The sequence below is a fragment of the Ostrea edulis genome, chromosome 2, assembly GCF_947568905.1.
Source record: "Ostrea edulis chromosome 2, xbOstEdul1.1, whole genome shotgun sequence".
NCBI lineage: Eukaryota > Metazoa > Mollusca > Bivalvia > Ostreida > Ostreidae > Ostrea > Ostrea edulis.
The window spans coordinates 7372513-7391115 of NC_079165.1; the positions used below are offsets into that span (position 1 = coordinate 7372513).

At 34.9% G+C, this 18603-nt stretch overlaps 1 protein-coding gene across 1 annotated transcript in view; it reads right to left on the reverse strand.

Moving 5' to 3' along the window:
• The window catches only part of LOC125681172 (latent-transforming growth factor beta-binding protein 2-like), a 56578-nt gene extending 38286 nt beyond the window's left edge, over nucleotides 1–18292 (reverse strand). The window contains exons 1-6 of the mRNA XM_048921133.2: nucleotides 18205–18292; nucleotides 7380–7470; nucleotides 7152–7215; nucleotides 4619–4641; nucleotides 3548–3605; nucleotides 1599–1615 (exon numbers count right to left, since the gene is read on the reverse strand). Of these exons, the coding sequence (XP_048777090.2) occupies nucleotides 1599–1615; nucleotides 3548–3605; nucleotides 4619–4641; nucleotides 7152–7215; nucleotides 7380–7463 (246 nt within the window). The 5' untranslated portion in view covers nucleotides 7464–7470; nucleotides 18205–18292. The remainder of the gene's footprint in view (nucleotides 1–1598; nucleotides 1616–3547; nucleotides 3606–4618; nucleotides 4642–7151; nucleotides 7216–7379; nucleotides 7471–18204) is intronic.
• Between the last annotated feature and the right edge of the window lie 311 nt (nucleotides 18293–18603).

Sequence of the window (18603 nt, forward strand, 5' to 3'; positions counted from 1 at the left end):
ATAACCATCATATTTCGTGTCGAATAAACGGTGGAAGGATTTTTGTAATCATGATACCATTATAAATAGTTCGTTAAAACAAAAATTGTCCACCGTATCAATTTACTAAATTTTGATTTCTGTTTGATTTTTATCACCTAGAATTTTACACTGATGTCTATAGGAGGAGCATATTTTATCTAAATGTTGTTAAAAGAAATATTTTCATACAAATATCTTGGTGAAAAGTTTCATAAACTTTCTCTTTATGAAAATCTTAAATATAATTATTCTTTTACCACAAGTTATTCTTTTACCACACGTATTCATCCCGTGGGGATGCGGATTAGAATAGGTCCTCAGTACCCCCTTGCTTGTCGTAAGAGGCGACTAAATGGGGCGGTCCTTCGGATGAGACCGCAAAAACGAGGTCCCGTGTCGCAGCAGGTGTGGCACAATAAAGATCCCTCCCTGCTCAATGGACATAAGCGCCGATCATAGGCCTAACTTTTGCAGCCCTTCACCGGCAGTGGTGACGTCTTCATGAGTGAAATATTATCGAAAGGGACGTAAAACAATATTCAATTAACCACACACATTTTAAGGAAATTGAATTGTTTTCCCTTATTTTCCATAAAGTTTTAAGTGCAAAAAAGGTCGGCTTCTGATTATTTACAGTCACGTAAAATTGATGTATTTTACATTTATCCTTATGAACATTTATTTTAAATTAAATCATTCTTTGGTTTTACATTGAATACTTTAAGTTAAATTCCAACTAGATGTTGCATCCATTTTTGACGGAGGCTTTCAGATTTCGAATCTATTACTGTTGCTTGTATACGTTAGACTCCACCTAGCGGCAGTTTATAAAGTGTAAACAAGTCCACGACGTATAGGAGAACACGTGGAGATAAAATCATCCGTCTTGGAATACTGAGGATTTTTTATTCACTATGTTGACATGCAGAAATCTCCGCATTATTTTTAAGCTCAATCTTTCATAAATTGCAAGCCTATTCATTTTCCTCCATGTAGCTTATGGCGAAACATTTGTGTTAGTAATTATGTAACAATACGAAATACAGCCAGGCAGTACCACACACTGGTTAATTATGTAACAATACGAAATACAGCCAGGCAGTATCACACACTAGTTAATTATGTAACAATACGAAATACAGCCAGGCAGTATCACACACTAGTTAATTATGTAACAATACGAAATACAGCCAGGCAGTATCACACACTAGTTAATTATGTAACAATACGAAATACAGCCAGGCAGTACCACACACTAGTTAATTATGTAACAATACGAAATACAGCCAGGCAGTATCACACACTAGTTAATTATGTAACAATACGAAATACAGCCAGGCAGTATCACACACTAGTTAATTATGTAACAATACGAAATACAGCCAGGCAGTATCACACACTAGTTAATTATGTAACAATACGAAATACAGCCAGGCAGTATCACACACTAGTTAATTATGTAACAATACGAAATACAGCCAGGCAGTATCACACACTAGTTAATTATGTAACAATACGAAATACAAGCAGGCAGTATCACACACTAGTTAATTTTCTTTCGTCCTTTGAATACTTACACAGCCAGACTGTTGCACTGAAAAATACATAAAATATGATTATGTAAAATACATAATGCTACAAACGACTGTGTTTTGATGCTTATTGATGAATCATGTCGATGTTAATATCTATTAAGAATGGTGGTGACGTCAATAATTTAAACTATTCGGCGTAGTGACTTCGTCTTTTGTTATTGATAGATTATAACAATATCCTCACATTTTTAACGATAGAATTCTTCTTGAATCGCGAATGGCCCTTAACGGTACAATGATTATCGGAAATATGACGTATCTGCTGTTGTTGCGCATTTTGTTGCCTGTCAAATTCATGAAAATTTGAAGATAACAAACAGTGATTAATCTTATAACTCCTAGAAGGAGTGGAAAAAATCCTCAAAGACGATGAAAAAGCTGAAGTCATCCCGTTTTTAATAAAGTTGAGTTGTTAGTTTGCCGTTAACATAGACGTTCAATAAAATATCTTAGCAGATGCGGAAGAAAGTGGTGTCTCGTGTATCGAGTTCACTGGGATTTGAATATTGTTATTAGATAAAACATCCTACATATATCTAAATATCAAAATGAAGGCTACAGCAAGAAATTGTTTTCTTCTATAAAAGTTTTTGAAATATTCTGTCTCGACCTGATCAGAATATAAAAACAGCTAATGAAGGAGTACAGTTGGAAGACCTTATCACCACGACTTCCTAGATATTGTCAGTGAGGAACTCCAGCATCTTTTTGATATAAAATTTAGAGTACTTGTGCGTAAAATCAAAGTTGTGTTTAACAATGTAAAAACTTATACGGTACCAATTTTGATCCACCAGATGCGCATTTCGACAAATAATGTCTCTTCAGTGATGCTCAACCGAAATGTTTTAAGTCCGAAATAACTATGAAGTTTTAGAGCTAAATATAGCCAAAAACAGCGTGCCAAAAGAGTGGAAACAATGTAATTCTTTGGATGATTGATCAAGATGTATAAATAAATCCGTTTTCAATTTTTAAAGACATCGTTTTTGGTAAACTAACTCTAACTACGGTTTACTCCGTTTACTTGATCAAGATATAAGCCTCACGGCGGGTGTGACCGGTCGACAGGGAATGTTTATTCCTCCTAGGCACCTGATCCCACCTTTAATATAACCATGGGTCCGTGTTAGCCCAACTCTCAATGTCATATTCCTTATAGGAATTTTGAGATTGATCACTGTATGTTATCTTCACCTATTCATTGACGAAGCAGCTGTCTATTATGTCAAAATGTCTAGCCTTTAATTTATCGTGAGGAATATTTGTGTTAAGTGTTGAATCATACATTTTGGTATTGTTGATTGAGGAAATGATTTGTGATTTCTTTACAACACGTTTTGTATATTTTTAGAATCCATATTTGATTTTCATCACTTCTCGTATATCATGTGGTACAATACAAGATATGTTCATTTGTTAACGAACTACTGACGATGCAGGATACATATAGCGACACCGGTGACTTAAATTGATATCCAACCAATCCAAAATTTCTGATATTTAAAATATAGTACGATTTTATAAACATCAAAGAAATGATGTTTAACGTCGTCATATAAAAAACAATATTCAATAATTTCAGAGCGAACTCAATTATTTTCGAATGGAAATGCTCTTGAAAGTTAATAAGTTCTAATGGCGAATAAATATATATTTTTATTTGTTACGCTATTTTCTTTCGTTTATTTCATCATTTCCATTGCGTTTCTGCTGTGTTTTTAAAATCAGAAATCAGATATTTTCTATTGAATTATCTTTCGATCTTTGGGGAAAATCCGTCTTCGCCGACATAATTGAGTTTATGTCTATCATCTCGTAAAAACAAAAACACATTCTTAAACATTTGCAATACTGGTAACGATAATTTCATGCCCCTTAATCAATTTATTTCAATCATTCCGTTACGAAGCTTTCAACAATCTTCATACCTGGTACACACTGTCCACGTCGGCACGTGTGAGTAAAAGGATTAGGGCATGGCAATACCTGTAGGAAAAACGACATAAAGTAATTTTATTTTTCACTGTAAACTAAATTTTGTTTTTCCTGGTTATGCTAGATGATGAAATGAATGGGTGCACTTGATTTGTCTACACTGCTGTGCATCCAGTGAAGTAAGTTTACACCTTATAATTACATGTAAGTACAATTTGGTGTAGTGTAACATATTCATTATAGACGTTCAACAGCTGATGAAATCCTCATTAGAGAATCAACGATTTCAATACAAATAAAGTACAAAATAAATAATTTCTATAATTTTTTAACGACATTGCATTTTAATGTGCATTTATCAAAACTAAATGCATCTAAACATTCCAGGGCATACTCCAAAATACTTGTAAATGTCGAACTTGTTTTTGATCATTGTACGAAATATCAATCGTTTTCAATTATTATTTAAAATACATTTTAATCTCTTGTTTATAACTGCATAAAGTAGATTGGAATTATCCTCTTATATACTTTACAGTAAACAAAATACGGAGAGAAAAATCTGCTAATTTTCCGTCTCACCATTTTTCAGCCATGTTGAATTTTTCGATGCATTTACCAACATATCCCCTGTACAGGGTTTAGATGGTGTAAGCCAAAAGGTGTACACTTTTACACTTGATTACGGAAAGGAGTACACTTTGTTATCGGTGTAGACAAATCCACCCAATGATTAACGACGTACAAGTTAGTTTATAACAGAAGGATATGGTATACAAGTAGCTCTATGAAGTGACACACCAATGAAGCTACTTTTAAAAAAAAAATCCAAGAAACTTAATGTCCATTAAAATTGTTGAAATCACTGCATCATACATTATAACATGCATTTTAGAAATCCCTTTCTTCAACAACAATTCCACATGATATATTTTTCTTCAAAACTGTCTTTGAAAACAACGTTTTAGCGAGGGTATAGATTCAATATACGCATAACCACAATATCAAATTCAGTTAGGTCTATAATTCAAGTAAAACGAAAAATATGCACTGGATTTTCTTACCTGAGAACATCTAGCTGACGTGCCTAAAATACAAACAAAATAACATCTTGTGTAGATAGTTGTTGAAATAGTTCAGAGCTATTATAAATTTTTATAGTTTTAAAAGTTTAAACGCTTACAGTTATATCAACTCTGTGAACTAAGCACTTGTTTAAGATGACGAACATTGGTCAATCTAATAACTCCATAAAGAATGAAGAATTAAGAGTTGCGCAAACAAGGACCCCTGGATATACCAGAGGTGGGACCAGGTGTCTAAGAGGAGTCAGCATCCCCTGTGGACCGTTCACACCCACCGTGGACCCTATATCGGAATCAGGTAAACAGAGGTATTCATAGTCAAGATCAATGTACAAGGTACGGTCTAACAATCGGTATGAAACACGTCAGAAAACTTTTGACCCAATGATAGCTTGTATTGGAAAACTAGATCTTTATAGCGACCATAGAATTTGCGAAATGTCGACTTTAAACGAGACTGTTGAAAAGTCCTGCAACATCAATTTGTTTGTCAGTAGCCGTCTTCGATTTAAGGTAGCTCTATCCTCATGTGACTTTATATCAATACTAATAGTTGAAAGAGGAAAAGCTATATTGATTTCCACTCAATATAGTTTAATTTAATTAATAAACCAAAGAAAATGTGTATGTTGCCACCTTTTTTAAGTTGTCAGACATACAAAAATTGAAGTATAGGTCAACATCAGAAAATCACACATTTTCGTAAATCAGAATAATAAAAATAGCTGAAAACTTGTTAAAATGACAAAATCTTAATGTCAACAGTTTAGAAAAACTGCTAATTTATAAATGTGTATACATTAATGGTGGTTATTAGGGAAATCATTGTATAATAGACATACCGTAGAGGAAATATCAGCATAGGAGTTATTGCCCTTGACAAAAGTTTGTCAATTATAAACAATTAATTACCTATGGAAGATATAAACATTTTCACTATCAACAGTTTACCAATTGTTTTTATTTTGTCCAGTGAATAAAATTTCTCTGATAGATATATTTCTATCATGAACAAAGTTTTATTAAATAAGATTTTTGCAAAACTCTATGACATCTATGATAGAGAAGCTGAAATCATCCCGTTTGTCGTAAAGTTGAGTTATTAGTTCGCCATTAGCATCTTTAAATTATGAAATATGAATGAATTCTTTTTAAAAGTTCTTCTCGTTATCAATATTCAAATGTTTGTTCTATGATATATAGATGCCCCATTCAGTTATTTTACTATGGTATATATTTCTACATGTAAGTATACCCAATAACTCGAAGGTGAAAGTACTTGCAGATGTAAAATCTAACTTCCATATTTCATGTCTTGTGCTGTCATTTTACATGTAGAGTAATATTCCTGAAATTTACTATATATTTAATGAACTCCATCATCCAGGTTGCGTGGAGATCTAGGTTAGAATAGGTCCTGAGCATCCCTTGCTTGTCGTAAGAGGCGATTGAATGAGACGGTCCTACGGTTGAGCCCCCTGCTTAAAGGCCGTTATCGTCGAGTTTAGGCCTAAATTTGACTGTCCTGCACACAGTACCTTGTTTTCAAGTTATATCTGTTATCTTCTGCGAATCCCACAGAATGTTTTCAAAAACTTCTACGTGAGAAGAAATATTCTCTGGCTGTGACCTTCTATTCAACATTTAGATATATCGACGACATTTTATCTATTAACAATAATAACTTTCATTCATATGTCGATTCGATATATCCCTGTTAGCTCGAAATAAGACACCACAGAGTCGTCCACTTCTGCTTCATACTTAGATATTTTATTGAAAGTAGATATCAGCGGCAAACTTACAAGTCAACTTTATGACAAACGGGATGATTTCAGTTTCTCCATCAACTTCCCATATTTTTGTAGCAATATTCCATTATCACCTGCATATGATGTTTGATTCGATATGCAAGAGCTTGTTCTTCGTGTGATCAATTTTTTTTTAAATCGAGGCGGTCTACTGACAAACAAGTTGATGGTGCAGGGGTTTCAACAGTCTGGTTTAAAGTCAGCATTTCGCAAATTCTATGGTCGTTATAACAATCTAGTTTTCCAATACAACCTATCATTGGGTCAAATGCTGTCTGACTTGTTTCATACCGACTGCTAGGTCGTTCTTGGTACACTAATTTCAACTACGGGTAACTCAGTTTACCATATCAAGATATAGGGCTAACGGCGGGTGTGACCAGTCGACAGGGGGTACATACTCTTCCCAGGCACCTGATCCCACCTCTGGTATATCCAGGGATCCGTGTTTGCCTATCTCTCTCTCTCTCTCTCTCTCTCTCTCTCTCTCTCTCTCTCTCTCGTATTGCTTATAGCTATTGTTACCTGCTCGTTATCTTTACCTTTCATACAACCATCAAATATCCACACTTTAGAATTATAGGTTAATTTTAATATCCAAACAAAATAGAAATGATGACATTAAACTTTTGGATTTTGAGTCGATGATGATCCTTTTTCATTCATGAAATATAAATACTTTTGACGCAAAATTTAATTACCCCTTGGCCGACAGACTCCTCCCTCACAACGATATCCTTGCCTACAGGTATCTACTCCAAGTAACTGTATAATTTAAGTGAAAAACTGTCAATATATGTTATGAGATATACATTATATTCATTTTTTAATGTTATTCATTCAATTGTATTTAAAAATATGTTTGGGATTGATTTAGTCGCATCAGCATACATTAGTTAAAAGGTATTGTAAAAATAAAACACACTTACTACAGCACATGGCATAGAAACTGAAACCTGAGCACGCACAGTCACTCCCAGAACTAGCAGAATATTTAGGTGTAATGCTAGCATCTTGACACTAGTAAACAGAGAGAACAAATTAGCATATGGTGAACTTAAATATGTCAAAGTTTAGTTACGAAACGATTTCGTGTCATATTTAGGAAACCCTATTGCCAAATTCAGAGAAGATGATGTTATGAGTACAATACACATCGGTGAAATCGACATGTTCACATGGACCATTAGGATATCCACAGTCTTAAAATGAACATAGAACAACATCCAAATATACTTTATTAAACACTAGTGATTCTATAGACAAGTACTCAGAGTTGATCAGTTTTTCCAACAGTGTTTTGGGATACCCATGGAAGCGAATTGTGCTCCTTTATTAGCTGACATATTTTTATATTCTTATGAGAAAGAATTTATTCCAAAACTTCTACATTAGAAGAAAAAAACTCTTGCAGTGGCCTTCAGATCGACATTTTACTATATCGATGTTTTATTTATTAGCAATATTCATTTTCATTTATTTGTCGATTCCATATTAAGAGTTTGCATGGAGATGGCTTATATAGGCAACACCTGTTGTCCAATCCTTTTATGTATTATACACAATAAAATATCGTTTAAATTAAATGATTCGTCGCGATGGTCTAGGGGTTTGAGCGTTTGCCCTACATGCGGAAGGCCGGGGTTCGAATCCTGGCCGCGACAGACCTAAGACGGTAAAACAGGTAGTGACAGTTCCATCGCCAAACACTCGGCATCAGGTGAGAATGTTACGGGTTCTCGGAGATTACCTTAAAAATGGATGTCCCGTGTCACAGTAGGTGTGGCACGCTAAAGCACCCTCACTGTTCAATGGTCGAAAGCGCCGAACAAAGGCCTAAATTTGAAGCCATTTGTCGGTCTTGGTGACGTCTCCATGAGTGAAAAATTTTCGCAATCAATCAACAAATGATTCAGAAGCGGGTATGCCCATCAACATTGAAAAGGGGTATACACTTGCATCATTTAATTGAGTGGACAATATCTTCCTGTGTCCATAGTGGATTGATTCTTGACGATGTGACTTCAAAAGCTATAGTTTTTATTTTATACTGTTTAACGTCCCTCTCGAAAATTTTCCACACATTTGGAGACGTCAGCCAGTGAAGGGTTACAAAATTTAGGTCTATGCCCGTCGCTTCCGGCCTATGACCACGGAGGGATCTTTATCGTGCCACACCTGCTGTGACATGGGGCCTCAGTTTTTTGCTGTCTCATCCGAAGGGCCGCCGCCATTCAGTCGCCACTGACGACAATATCTATTATAACCCGGATCCCCACTGCACTGAATGCAATGGGCCGTCTACTCCGGGTACCTGTAAAGTGCGAAACGAAACGAAATCTACCGAAACGAAACGAAATCTAACACACCAAAACGAAATCTACCGATACGAAACGAAACAGATTGTATAACTGATCTCTTTTAATTATAATAATTAAAAATGGTATCTTAGGCCCCTGTGAAAGTGACCATATATCAATAAAATTCGCCTCCCCTTTGATGTAGGCTTTCGGCTTGACTGATACAAAGTTTTAAAAGTTGGAAGGGTGGGGGTGAGTAAGCACAAGGTACCGAAGTTGATTAAATACCATGTGCAACTAGTTTCGGATCCATAAATATCAGAACAGAGGGTTACAATCTCACAGGTCAGAGGTTTGGAGAAACACTACTTTTTTATTTCGTATCTGTAGATTTCGTTTCGTTTCCGTGGATTTCGTTTCGGTAGGTTTCGTTGCGCACTTTACAGGTACCCGACTACTCCTTATGATGTACCAAGTTTGGTATTTATGACGCAAATGATTCTCAAAATATAACATACAATATATTGAATATGTCCAATTTGACACTTGACCGTGTGAACCCAAATTTGATAGCGGTCACCAACACTATGATGTACCAGTGTACAAAGTTTGATGTCTGTCAAACAAAAGGTTCTCAAGATATATTCCTATGTCCCCTTTGAACTTTGACCAAGTGACCTCAAAATCAATAGGCGTCCTGTACTCTTTACAATGTACCAAGTTCGATGTCTGTTAATCCGGATTAAAATAGGTCCTCAGTACCCCTTGCTTGTCGTGAGAGGCGACTAAATGGGGCAGTCCTTCGGATGAGACCGCAAAAACAAAGTCCCCGTGCCACAGCAGAAGTGGCACGTTAAAGACACAGGCACCTGAAGTATGAATATATTACTAACCCCCCCCCCCCCTTTTTATGATAATTTTTGGTGGCAATAATTTCTCTGAAATGTGTGAATTCAATGTCTATTTCATCCCTCTTTCAGAGAAATTATTGCAACCAATAAACAAGGGGCCCACAGGCCTTATCGGTCACCTGAAAACTAGTGAAAAATTATCACTACTTCCATGGGCTATGAAATCTAGAAAAACATTTCCTATTCTGAATATCTAAGCTAAATTCTAATGTTCAGCAACAGTATAAAACAAGATGTGTTCTTAAACCTTCACTGCCTTCAAAAGTGCATACACTGATGAAAGGCTTTAAATTATAGATGCATTAACATTAAAACATCAACTGGGTTTTGATTGAAATTCACCATTTTTGTACATCATTTTCTGTTATTCCTAAGTATGCATTTAGATTTGATATAGTATCAGCAAACTTACACATAAAAACTATATAATAAGTTTGGCCCCACCCTGCGGTCAGAACCCTTGCTCTGGAGATCATCAAATTTACAATTTTGGTAAAAGAATACCCGTTTTATCCATTTAGTTTCAATTTAGTATCAATAGCACTAAAGAAAATATTATTTAAGTGTTTTACACATAAACACTATATAACAAGTGTGGGCCCACCCTGGGGGTCAGAACCCCTATCCCGGGGATCATGAAATTTACAATTTGCGTAGAGGCCTTCCTGCTCTCAATCGCTATGCATTTAGTTTTTCTTACACGTGTGCGGTTCTTGAAAGGAAGATCTTTGAAAATTGGTCAATTTTGGGCAGTTTTTGCCCCGCCCCTAAGGCCCCAGGGGTGCAGGAGACCTGAAATTTACAATGTATGTCCCCCTTGTCCCTAAGATGCTTCATACCAAATTTTAAAAGAATTGGACTGGTAGTTATCAAGAAGAAGTTTAAAATGTTCAATTGTTAACGCACGACGGACGACGCCGGATGACAACCGATTGCAGTAGGTCACCTGAGTTTACTCAAGTGACCTAAAAATTATCATAGGGGGGGGGGGGTAGTAATATCCATACTTCAGGTGTCTGTGGTTAAAGAGCCCTCCTTGCTCAAAGACCGTAAGCGCCAAGGATAGGCTTAAATTTTGCAGCCGTTCTCCAGCAATGGTGACGTCTCCATACATGAGTGAAAAATTCTCGAGAGGGACGTTAAACAATATACAATATATACTTTGTGGTGTCTTTTCTTTCGTGTTCACTTGGATATACTGTAAATGGGGAGGTGATTGCAGGATTGCCCTGCGACATTAAAACAACCGCAATCATTTTGCAAGTGTGATACAATACGTTTTGTGTTTGTCATAAAATTTGGATTCCGCGAAAATAAAACCACTGCAATTAGACCAATATGAAAAACCACGAACATTTAGCACCTCGAAATTAAAACCACTTACAGTATCGAATCGATAGATTGATTAATATTGTTTAACGTCCCACTTGAGAATTTTTGGCTAGTTATATTCCATGCGTTCGCACGTCCCAATTTTTCTAAAGAAAAGTTATCCCTTATTTTTAATCGTACGTTTCGGGCTCGATATTTCACCCGAGGTCGCAGGTGGTGAGGTCACAACAGGGGTAGTTTTAATATATACACAGGCACTTGAGGCAACACGACCTCCCCCTCCTCTAAACTTATACACACCTTTGTAACTTATGCATTGTAAATATACAATTCTTTAACTATCACTTAAAAATGTCATAAACCACGTTTTCAGCGATTGTATGAAGAAATATCACTGATAACGAGATTTTGTTTACTAACACGTTACAGAGATTTTCATAATCATTAATGTATGTTTACAAAACATAAGGTTATAAAGAAAATAAGTGTGTTGATCCCAGATCAGAAAAAAATAAAGGGGAGGGCATAATTCATGCCTGAAGGCCTGTGGTTTCACAATGAATATTATGATCTATTCTAAAGAACTGTACGTCAATGTATAAATTAAATCTATTCTCACATATAATGCAAATACTGGCCAGTTAATCTAAAATTTCATCACTCCCTTCCAAATATAACAAGTACAGTATACCAGTTAGGGTTTTCTATGCGCGGTTTTGGTTTAATTTGAAGAAATTGTGTTGAGTGGGGGGGGGGGGGGGGGGGGCTCTGGCTTCAAATGGGCACAGGCGAGGTAAATATATTGAAAAATATATTATATTAACAATTTCAGTAGGACTTATGTAGATGACAATTGATAAAAGTCGGACGGCTGATTAATATTTAGACACTGGGGAGGGACTCTTAATTAATTATTCATTTAGTAAATAATTATTTGTCATAAAAGTAGAAACCACTGTGTGTTGTATCCTTGCACCTAAAATTGTGAATTATCATATAAAGACTTGAACAGCTTAGGGCAAAACATATATCGATAGCTAAAAGACACTATGTATCATTAGTTGTCTTTGAAAAAAAGCTTTGATTGGGCTCGATATTTCCGTAACTGTTTCCGTAAAAAAAAAAAAGCAAGCGATAAGCTGAAAAGCAAAGAAATTCGAGCTCATTTGAGTGTTTATTACCACAGCAAATTCTACTGGAAAACATTGACCACGATTTACCTTCGGGTGCGCTAAATACAACTAACCAGAATTTTTTCACACATATAGAGACGTTATATCAAATCGACATATATCGTTCATGGTAGCTCAGTAGTAGAACGTTCGCTTCGTAAGCGTGAAGTCGTGAGTTCGAGTCCAGCTCGTTACATGATTGCCCCTTCGCCAAACACCCGGCATTTAGAAGTGAGAATCACGGATCTTTTGGATATCACCTTAAGGCGTTGGCACAATAAAAGAACCCTCACTGCCACGGCTATACACATGTAGGTCTAAATCTGTGGTACTTCACCTACAACTGATGACGTCCGAATATGAGCGAAAAATTCTCGACGGAACGAAAAAACATTCATCAATCAATCGAATCTACATATAAATGAAAAGGAAGGTTGTCAATAGACAAAGCGTTGTCGATAGTTTGGTATAGTTTCACTCAACATAAAGGGTTTCAAAACTGGGTGTTAAAGTCCACGAAAATGGGTCTCAGGAATTTTAAAGGTACATGTAGTAAGCGATAGTTTCGAACTATCAGATTTCTTTAAATTCTTCAAATCACCAAATTCGCATGTGTAAAAATGTGTACAATAATTTTAGGATACGTGTCTAGTGCAGCTGAGTGCTTCATAAAAAAAAAACATTATATGCAACATTTAGGTGTTAGCATCACTCCAAACATATAAGTGGGCGCAAATACGAAACTTAAAATTCGTGGTCAGAAGAAATTCAGATTAAAACTAGGAAGAATTGATTTAGCACACTAGAAATGATGTCTCCCCTTCTATTTTTCATAGTTTTTTAAAACATTTTTAGGAAACATCTTTTAAGTGGAAAATTAAGATTTACGGTACATAACAGTCACCTACATATGTAGATGTATATGTATTGTACATGTGTTTAACCAAGGAACAGTGTTGTTAATATATAATAGTAACTTAAACTTGCCAACATACCAAATATCAAAGGCCTATGTCAAAAGACTAAATAGTTGTGATCAAGGCATAAAAACGCCCCAAAATTCTATTATTGACCTTTACATAAAAGGTGAAGGTCAAAGGTCTTCAAAAATGGTACATAACACACTGCCTTATCATGGTGTACCCACATGCGAAATATTAAAGGCCTGTGTCAAAAGACAAAAAAAGTTATGGTCCAGACAAAAACTTCCATTCTTTGACCTTTACATAAAAAGTCAAGGTCAACGGTCATCATAAATGGCATCTGGCACACTTTTATCATGGTATACCGAAATACCAAATGTCTTGCCCAAAAAATTCTATTATTTGACCTTTACATTAAAGTTAAGCTCAACGGTCATCAAAAAGGACATTCGACACACTGTCTTATCTTGGTGTATCAAATATCAAAGGCCTGTTTCAAAAGACAAAAACTTATGGTACGGAAAAAAAATGCCCCAAAAAGTATATTATTTGACCTTTGCATAAAAGGTCAAGATCAAAGGTCATCAAAATTGGCACGTGACGCACTTTGTTACCATGGTATACCTGCATACCAAATATTAAAGGCCTATGTAAAAAGACAGAGTTATGGTTCAGACACAAACAATGCCTAAAACGTTCTAATATTTGACATTTACATAAAAGGTCAAGGTCATCAAAAATGGTACGCGTCACACTGTCTTATCATGGTACACCCACATACCAAATATGAAAGGTTAATGTCAAAAGATAAAACGTTATGGCCCAGACACTATATATATACATCTATATATATCTATATATATATATATATATATATATATATATATATATATTGTGTGTGAGAAGCGGACGAAGAATTCACATTAAAACAATGTCCCTTTCTGGAAAGGGGGGGGGGGCTAATGATAAAAAGACTGTAACTGAGAAGGAAGATGGGTGGTCCCAGATAAAAGGTAGATTTTTGATAAGGACAGAGTTCTTGATTGTGCACAGTGTCTAAATCCTCTCGCACAAAATCCTGATGGGATTTGAATGGTGTGGAGTTATCCAAAAGAGAAAATCATAGCGAGAAAGGAGCACCTGCCCAGTTCATGTTTTAATTTAAGGCACCAGTATGTATGGATCACATGTGATTTAGGGTAATAATTCATTAACTACACCTATATGAAATGCAATTATTGACATACAAGGGAAATGTTATTTTTCATTGTATACCCCCTAGCCACAAGTTTCAGAAGAAGAAAAAATTATCCCCTGTCACCTTATTTAACACGTGTAACATTGAAAGAAGACACGGAGATGAAATCAGAGCAACAAGAGGCACTGTGAGCAATGTTCACTAAGAATACCCCCCGCTTACCCCAATCTCCCAAAGGGTGTTGTTAATAGGTATAAATTACAGTCACCTCTTTTCTGAGTGTAAAAATATGGTATGACTTTGTAGAAGAAAATGGAAGATATAGTCCGAACACAAATCCATGGCATAAACCTACAATTTTGACCTTGAGATCAAAGGTCAAGGGCATAAAGAGGTCATGAATGTACATGACACATAATCTCATGGTGATACACCCATGTATTATGGTATGGCTATGTCAAAACCCTATAATCAATTTTGACCTTCAGGTCAAAGTTCAAGGGCATATAGAGGTCATGAAGGTACCCTACACATCGTCTCATGGTGATACACGCATGTGTCAAATATGGTATGCCTATGTCAAAGAACAAAGAAGTCATGGCCCTGACACGAATCCATTGTAAAAACCTTTAATTTTGACCTTGAGGTCAAGGTCATGAAGGTACTCGACACATCGTCTCATGGTGATCCACCTGTGTGCCAAATATGGTATTCCTAGGTCAAAGAACAAAGAAGTTATGGCCCGGACACGAATCTGCACAGACAGACAGAGTGATTCCTATATACCCCTCTGAACTTCGTTCGGGGAGTATAATAAATGAATTACTGCGCGCAATTCATGATTCATCTGTATTACTTAGTCAAATAGAGCAATGATTCAATTTTTGCTAAATATTTTTCAACTGAATTAAAGATGTATTTAATTCAATTGATGCGCACATTAATTCAGCGAATGATTTACTGGTATCTTTTATATAACTGATGCTCGCATTTATTTTGATCTTTAAGTGAATTAAAGCGTACAATAATTAAATTAAAGCGTATTGACGATACCTTCAAATATTTGAATTTTATGTTATGTTAATTTACTACAAAAACCTATTAGTATCGTGTACAAAATAAGTTCACTTTTCGTTATCTCGTAATTACGAGAAAAGATCTCGTTATTACGAGATGATTATCTTAAAACTACGAGAAAAGATATCGTAATTACGAAATAATTATCTCGTAATTTCGAGATAATTATGCAGTCGAAAGAAATTTAAACTGAAAAGAAAGAAAAATACATGTGAGTGGTTTGAGAGGTTTCTCTTTCAAAATTAGAGAACAATTTTGTAATTTCATTAATATTTCCTGTCATTTTTGGCACATAATATCTAATTCTATTGCTGATTTTCTCTGCGAGATATATCGACTCTCCCACTCAAATTGAAAATATAACAAAAATTATAGGTCACTACTAGATAGATAACGATACAGCCCTCTCAAGAGAATGTATGATATTTTGCTCTCTCTCTCTCTCTCGATCGATCGATCGATCGAATTTGACGACAAAGCCATCACGAAATTACTGCATATTGAAATCTTTCAAATGATGTAGCATAAATGCATTCAAATTGAAAACAAAACAAGTATAAGACAATATTGCGACTCTTTGCAATTCATTTTAACGTCATACCGTCAAGTAAATCGCGTTTCAATGCCTCAATACATCAATTAATTCAAGTTAATCGAGTTATATTATTTACGAAACATGTTGACTTTCAAAATGTCGTGTTTTAACAATGCAATTCAGCAACAAATCAATCTACTTATGTTTAGTGATTTATTGCGATATAAAACAACAAGCTTATGGTTTATATGTCTGAGACTTCATTTACACAAATCCCAACCTAATCTCTTTTAAAATACGAGATGATTTTCAAGTTATAAAGAGACGATAATTTTGTTATAACGACATGAGAACAGAGATTAATTAGATAATCGAGACTTATAACTAGACGAATAACCCATTTTAACTGCATAACTAAGTCAGCACAATGACATAACTAAGTCAGCACAATGACATAACTAAGTCAGCACAATGGCATAACTAAGTCTGCACAATGACATAACTAAGTCAGCACAACGACATAACTAAGTCTGCACAATGGCATAACTAAGTCAGCACAATGACATAACTAAGTCAGCACAACGACATAACTAAGTCAGCACAACGACATAACTAAGTCTGCACAATGGCATAACTAAGTCAGCACAACGACATAACTAAGTCTGCACAATGGCATAACTAAGTCAGCACAACGACATAACTAAGTCTGCACAATGGCATAACTAAGTCAGCACAATGACATAACTAAGTCAGCACAACGACATAACTAAGTCAGCACAACGACATAACTAAGTCTGCACAATGGCATAACTAAGTCAGCACAACGACATAACTAAGTCAGCACAACGACATAACTAAGTCTGCACAATGGCATAACTAAGTCAGCACAACGACATAACTAAGTCTGCACAATGACATAACTAAGTCAGCACAATGACATAACTAAGTCTGCACAATGACATAACTAAGTCAGCACAACGATATAACTAAGTCAGCACAATGGCATAACTAAGTCAGCACAACGACATAACTAAGTCAGCACAACGACATAACTAAGTCTGCACAATGGCACTACTAAGTCAGCACAACGGCATAACTAAGTCAGCATAACGAGATAACTAAATCATTGATGGGGCATGATTGAGCTGAAAATGTTATTTTTCCATTTTTATTGTTTACAATGCTTAACTAAAGTATTTCTAATGGTCAACAAAAATTTGAATATTGGTTTTTGAGTTACAAGTGAGATACAGCACTCACAATTCTTTGTTATGTAAACAAGGTCAGTGCCATGTTTTTGTTTACATATAGATTGCTTAATAGAAAATAACACATTTAAAACAAAATGAGATTTGCTAAACACTAGACACTATCAAATTATGTTCAGAATTAATTTACAAATTTAAAGAATCTGCTTAAACGAATATTTACTAGTATATTTAGCCTATATGTAAACAAAAACATGGCACGAGTCTTGTTTACATAACAAAGAATTGTGAGCTCTGTATATCCCATTTACCTCGACAACTAACATTCAAATTTTTGCTGACCATTAGTAATACCTTAGTTAAGTATTCTAAACATTAAAAATGGAAAAATAAAACTTGAAAGTCTTCACCTCAAATCGTGTCGATGTCCCTTTAAAACGATATATTCATTCGATAAAACAAAATAACTCAATCCTTATAACAAAATGTCATTTCGTAGTAACCAGATTATTAACGCGTTATTAGGAGACGATATATGTGTTTTTATATCTGATCTGAGACTATTAAACTTACGTATGTAGTAGAATTGTTGCGAGATAAAAAAAAAAAAAAAAAAAAAAAAAAAAGTGTTCTATATCAGAAACAAACGATTTGAAATTGAAATCCTTTTACAGTTAATGACAGGGAATGCTATTTACGTAAATGGATATTTACTATTGAATTACTTTGACTGAAAAACAGCTTTCCATAGTATACCAATTTTCAATAGTGTAACAATAAAGTTTTGATTTCTTTGTTAGGATTTGATGTCCGATTTTAACTAAAATGATTGTGAATTAAATTTAGGAATGATATCAAACTTTCTTTTATAGAGCCGTATATCCTTTTCCTGTCTGACATCTAAAGAGCTTTATATTTTTATACATTTGGTTAACGTTTCGTTCTTTCGTGAAATATATATATATATATATATATATATATATATATATATATATATATATTGAAATTTAAAGAAATGTGTCTTGAAATTTAAACAAAGGTGTCTAGAGTTAATACTGTACATTGTTTCTAACTTAAAACTTAAACAAACATCCCTACCTGTTTATTCTCCGAAATTCAACTAAATTTTTTTGGAGAACTGTATTATTTTTATTTGCGCGAAGTTCAGTCTTCCGGAGACATATACATCATTTAGTCACCGACACGTTTAACGTATTGCATAGATATCACATTATTTTTTTTATTATTGGGTTTCCTGATTTTTTAATTGTACAGTTCAAATCTAATTATGAATACTTAATTGGAAACACGTTTGCATATATACATGTATAACAATCATTTCCTGTAATTATCGAAAACTATAATCTCGATCCACCCAGTTTCAACGCCATTGATTAAAGACGATGTCGTTTTAAAGCCGATTTCTTTCTTCTTCTTTTTTGTTCTTTAGAGCCGTTTGACTATTGCGCGGAACAGATACTACTGAAGGTATTATTT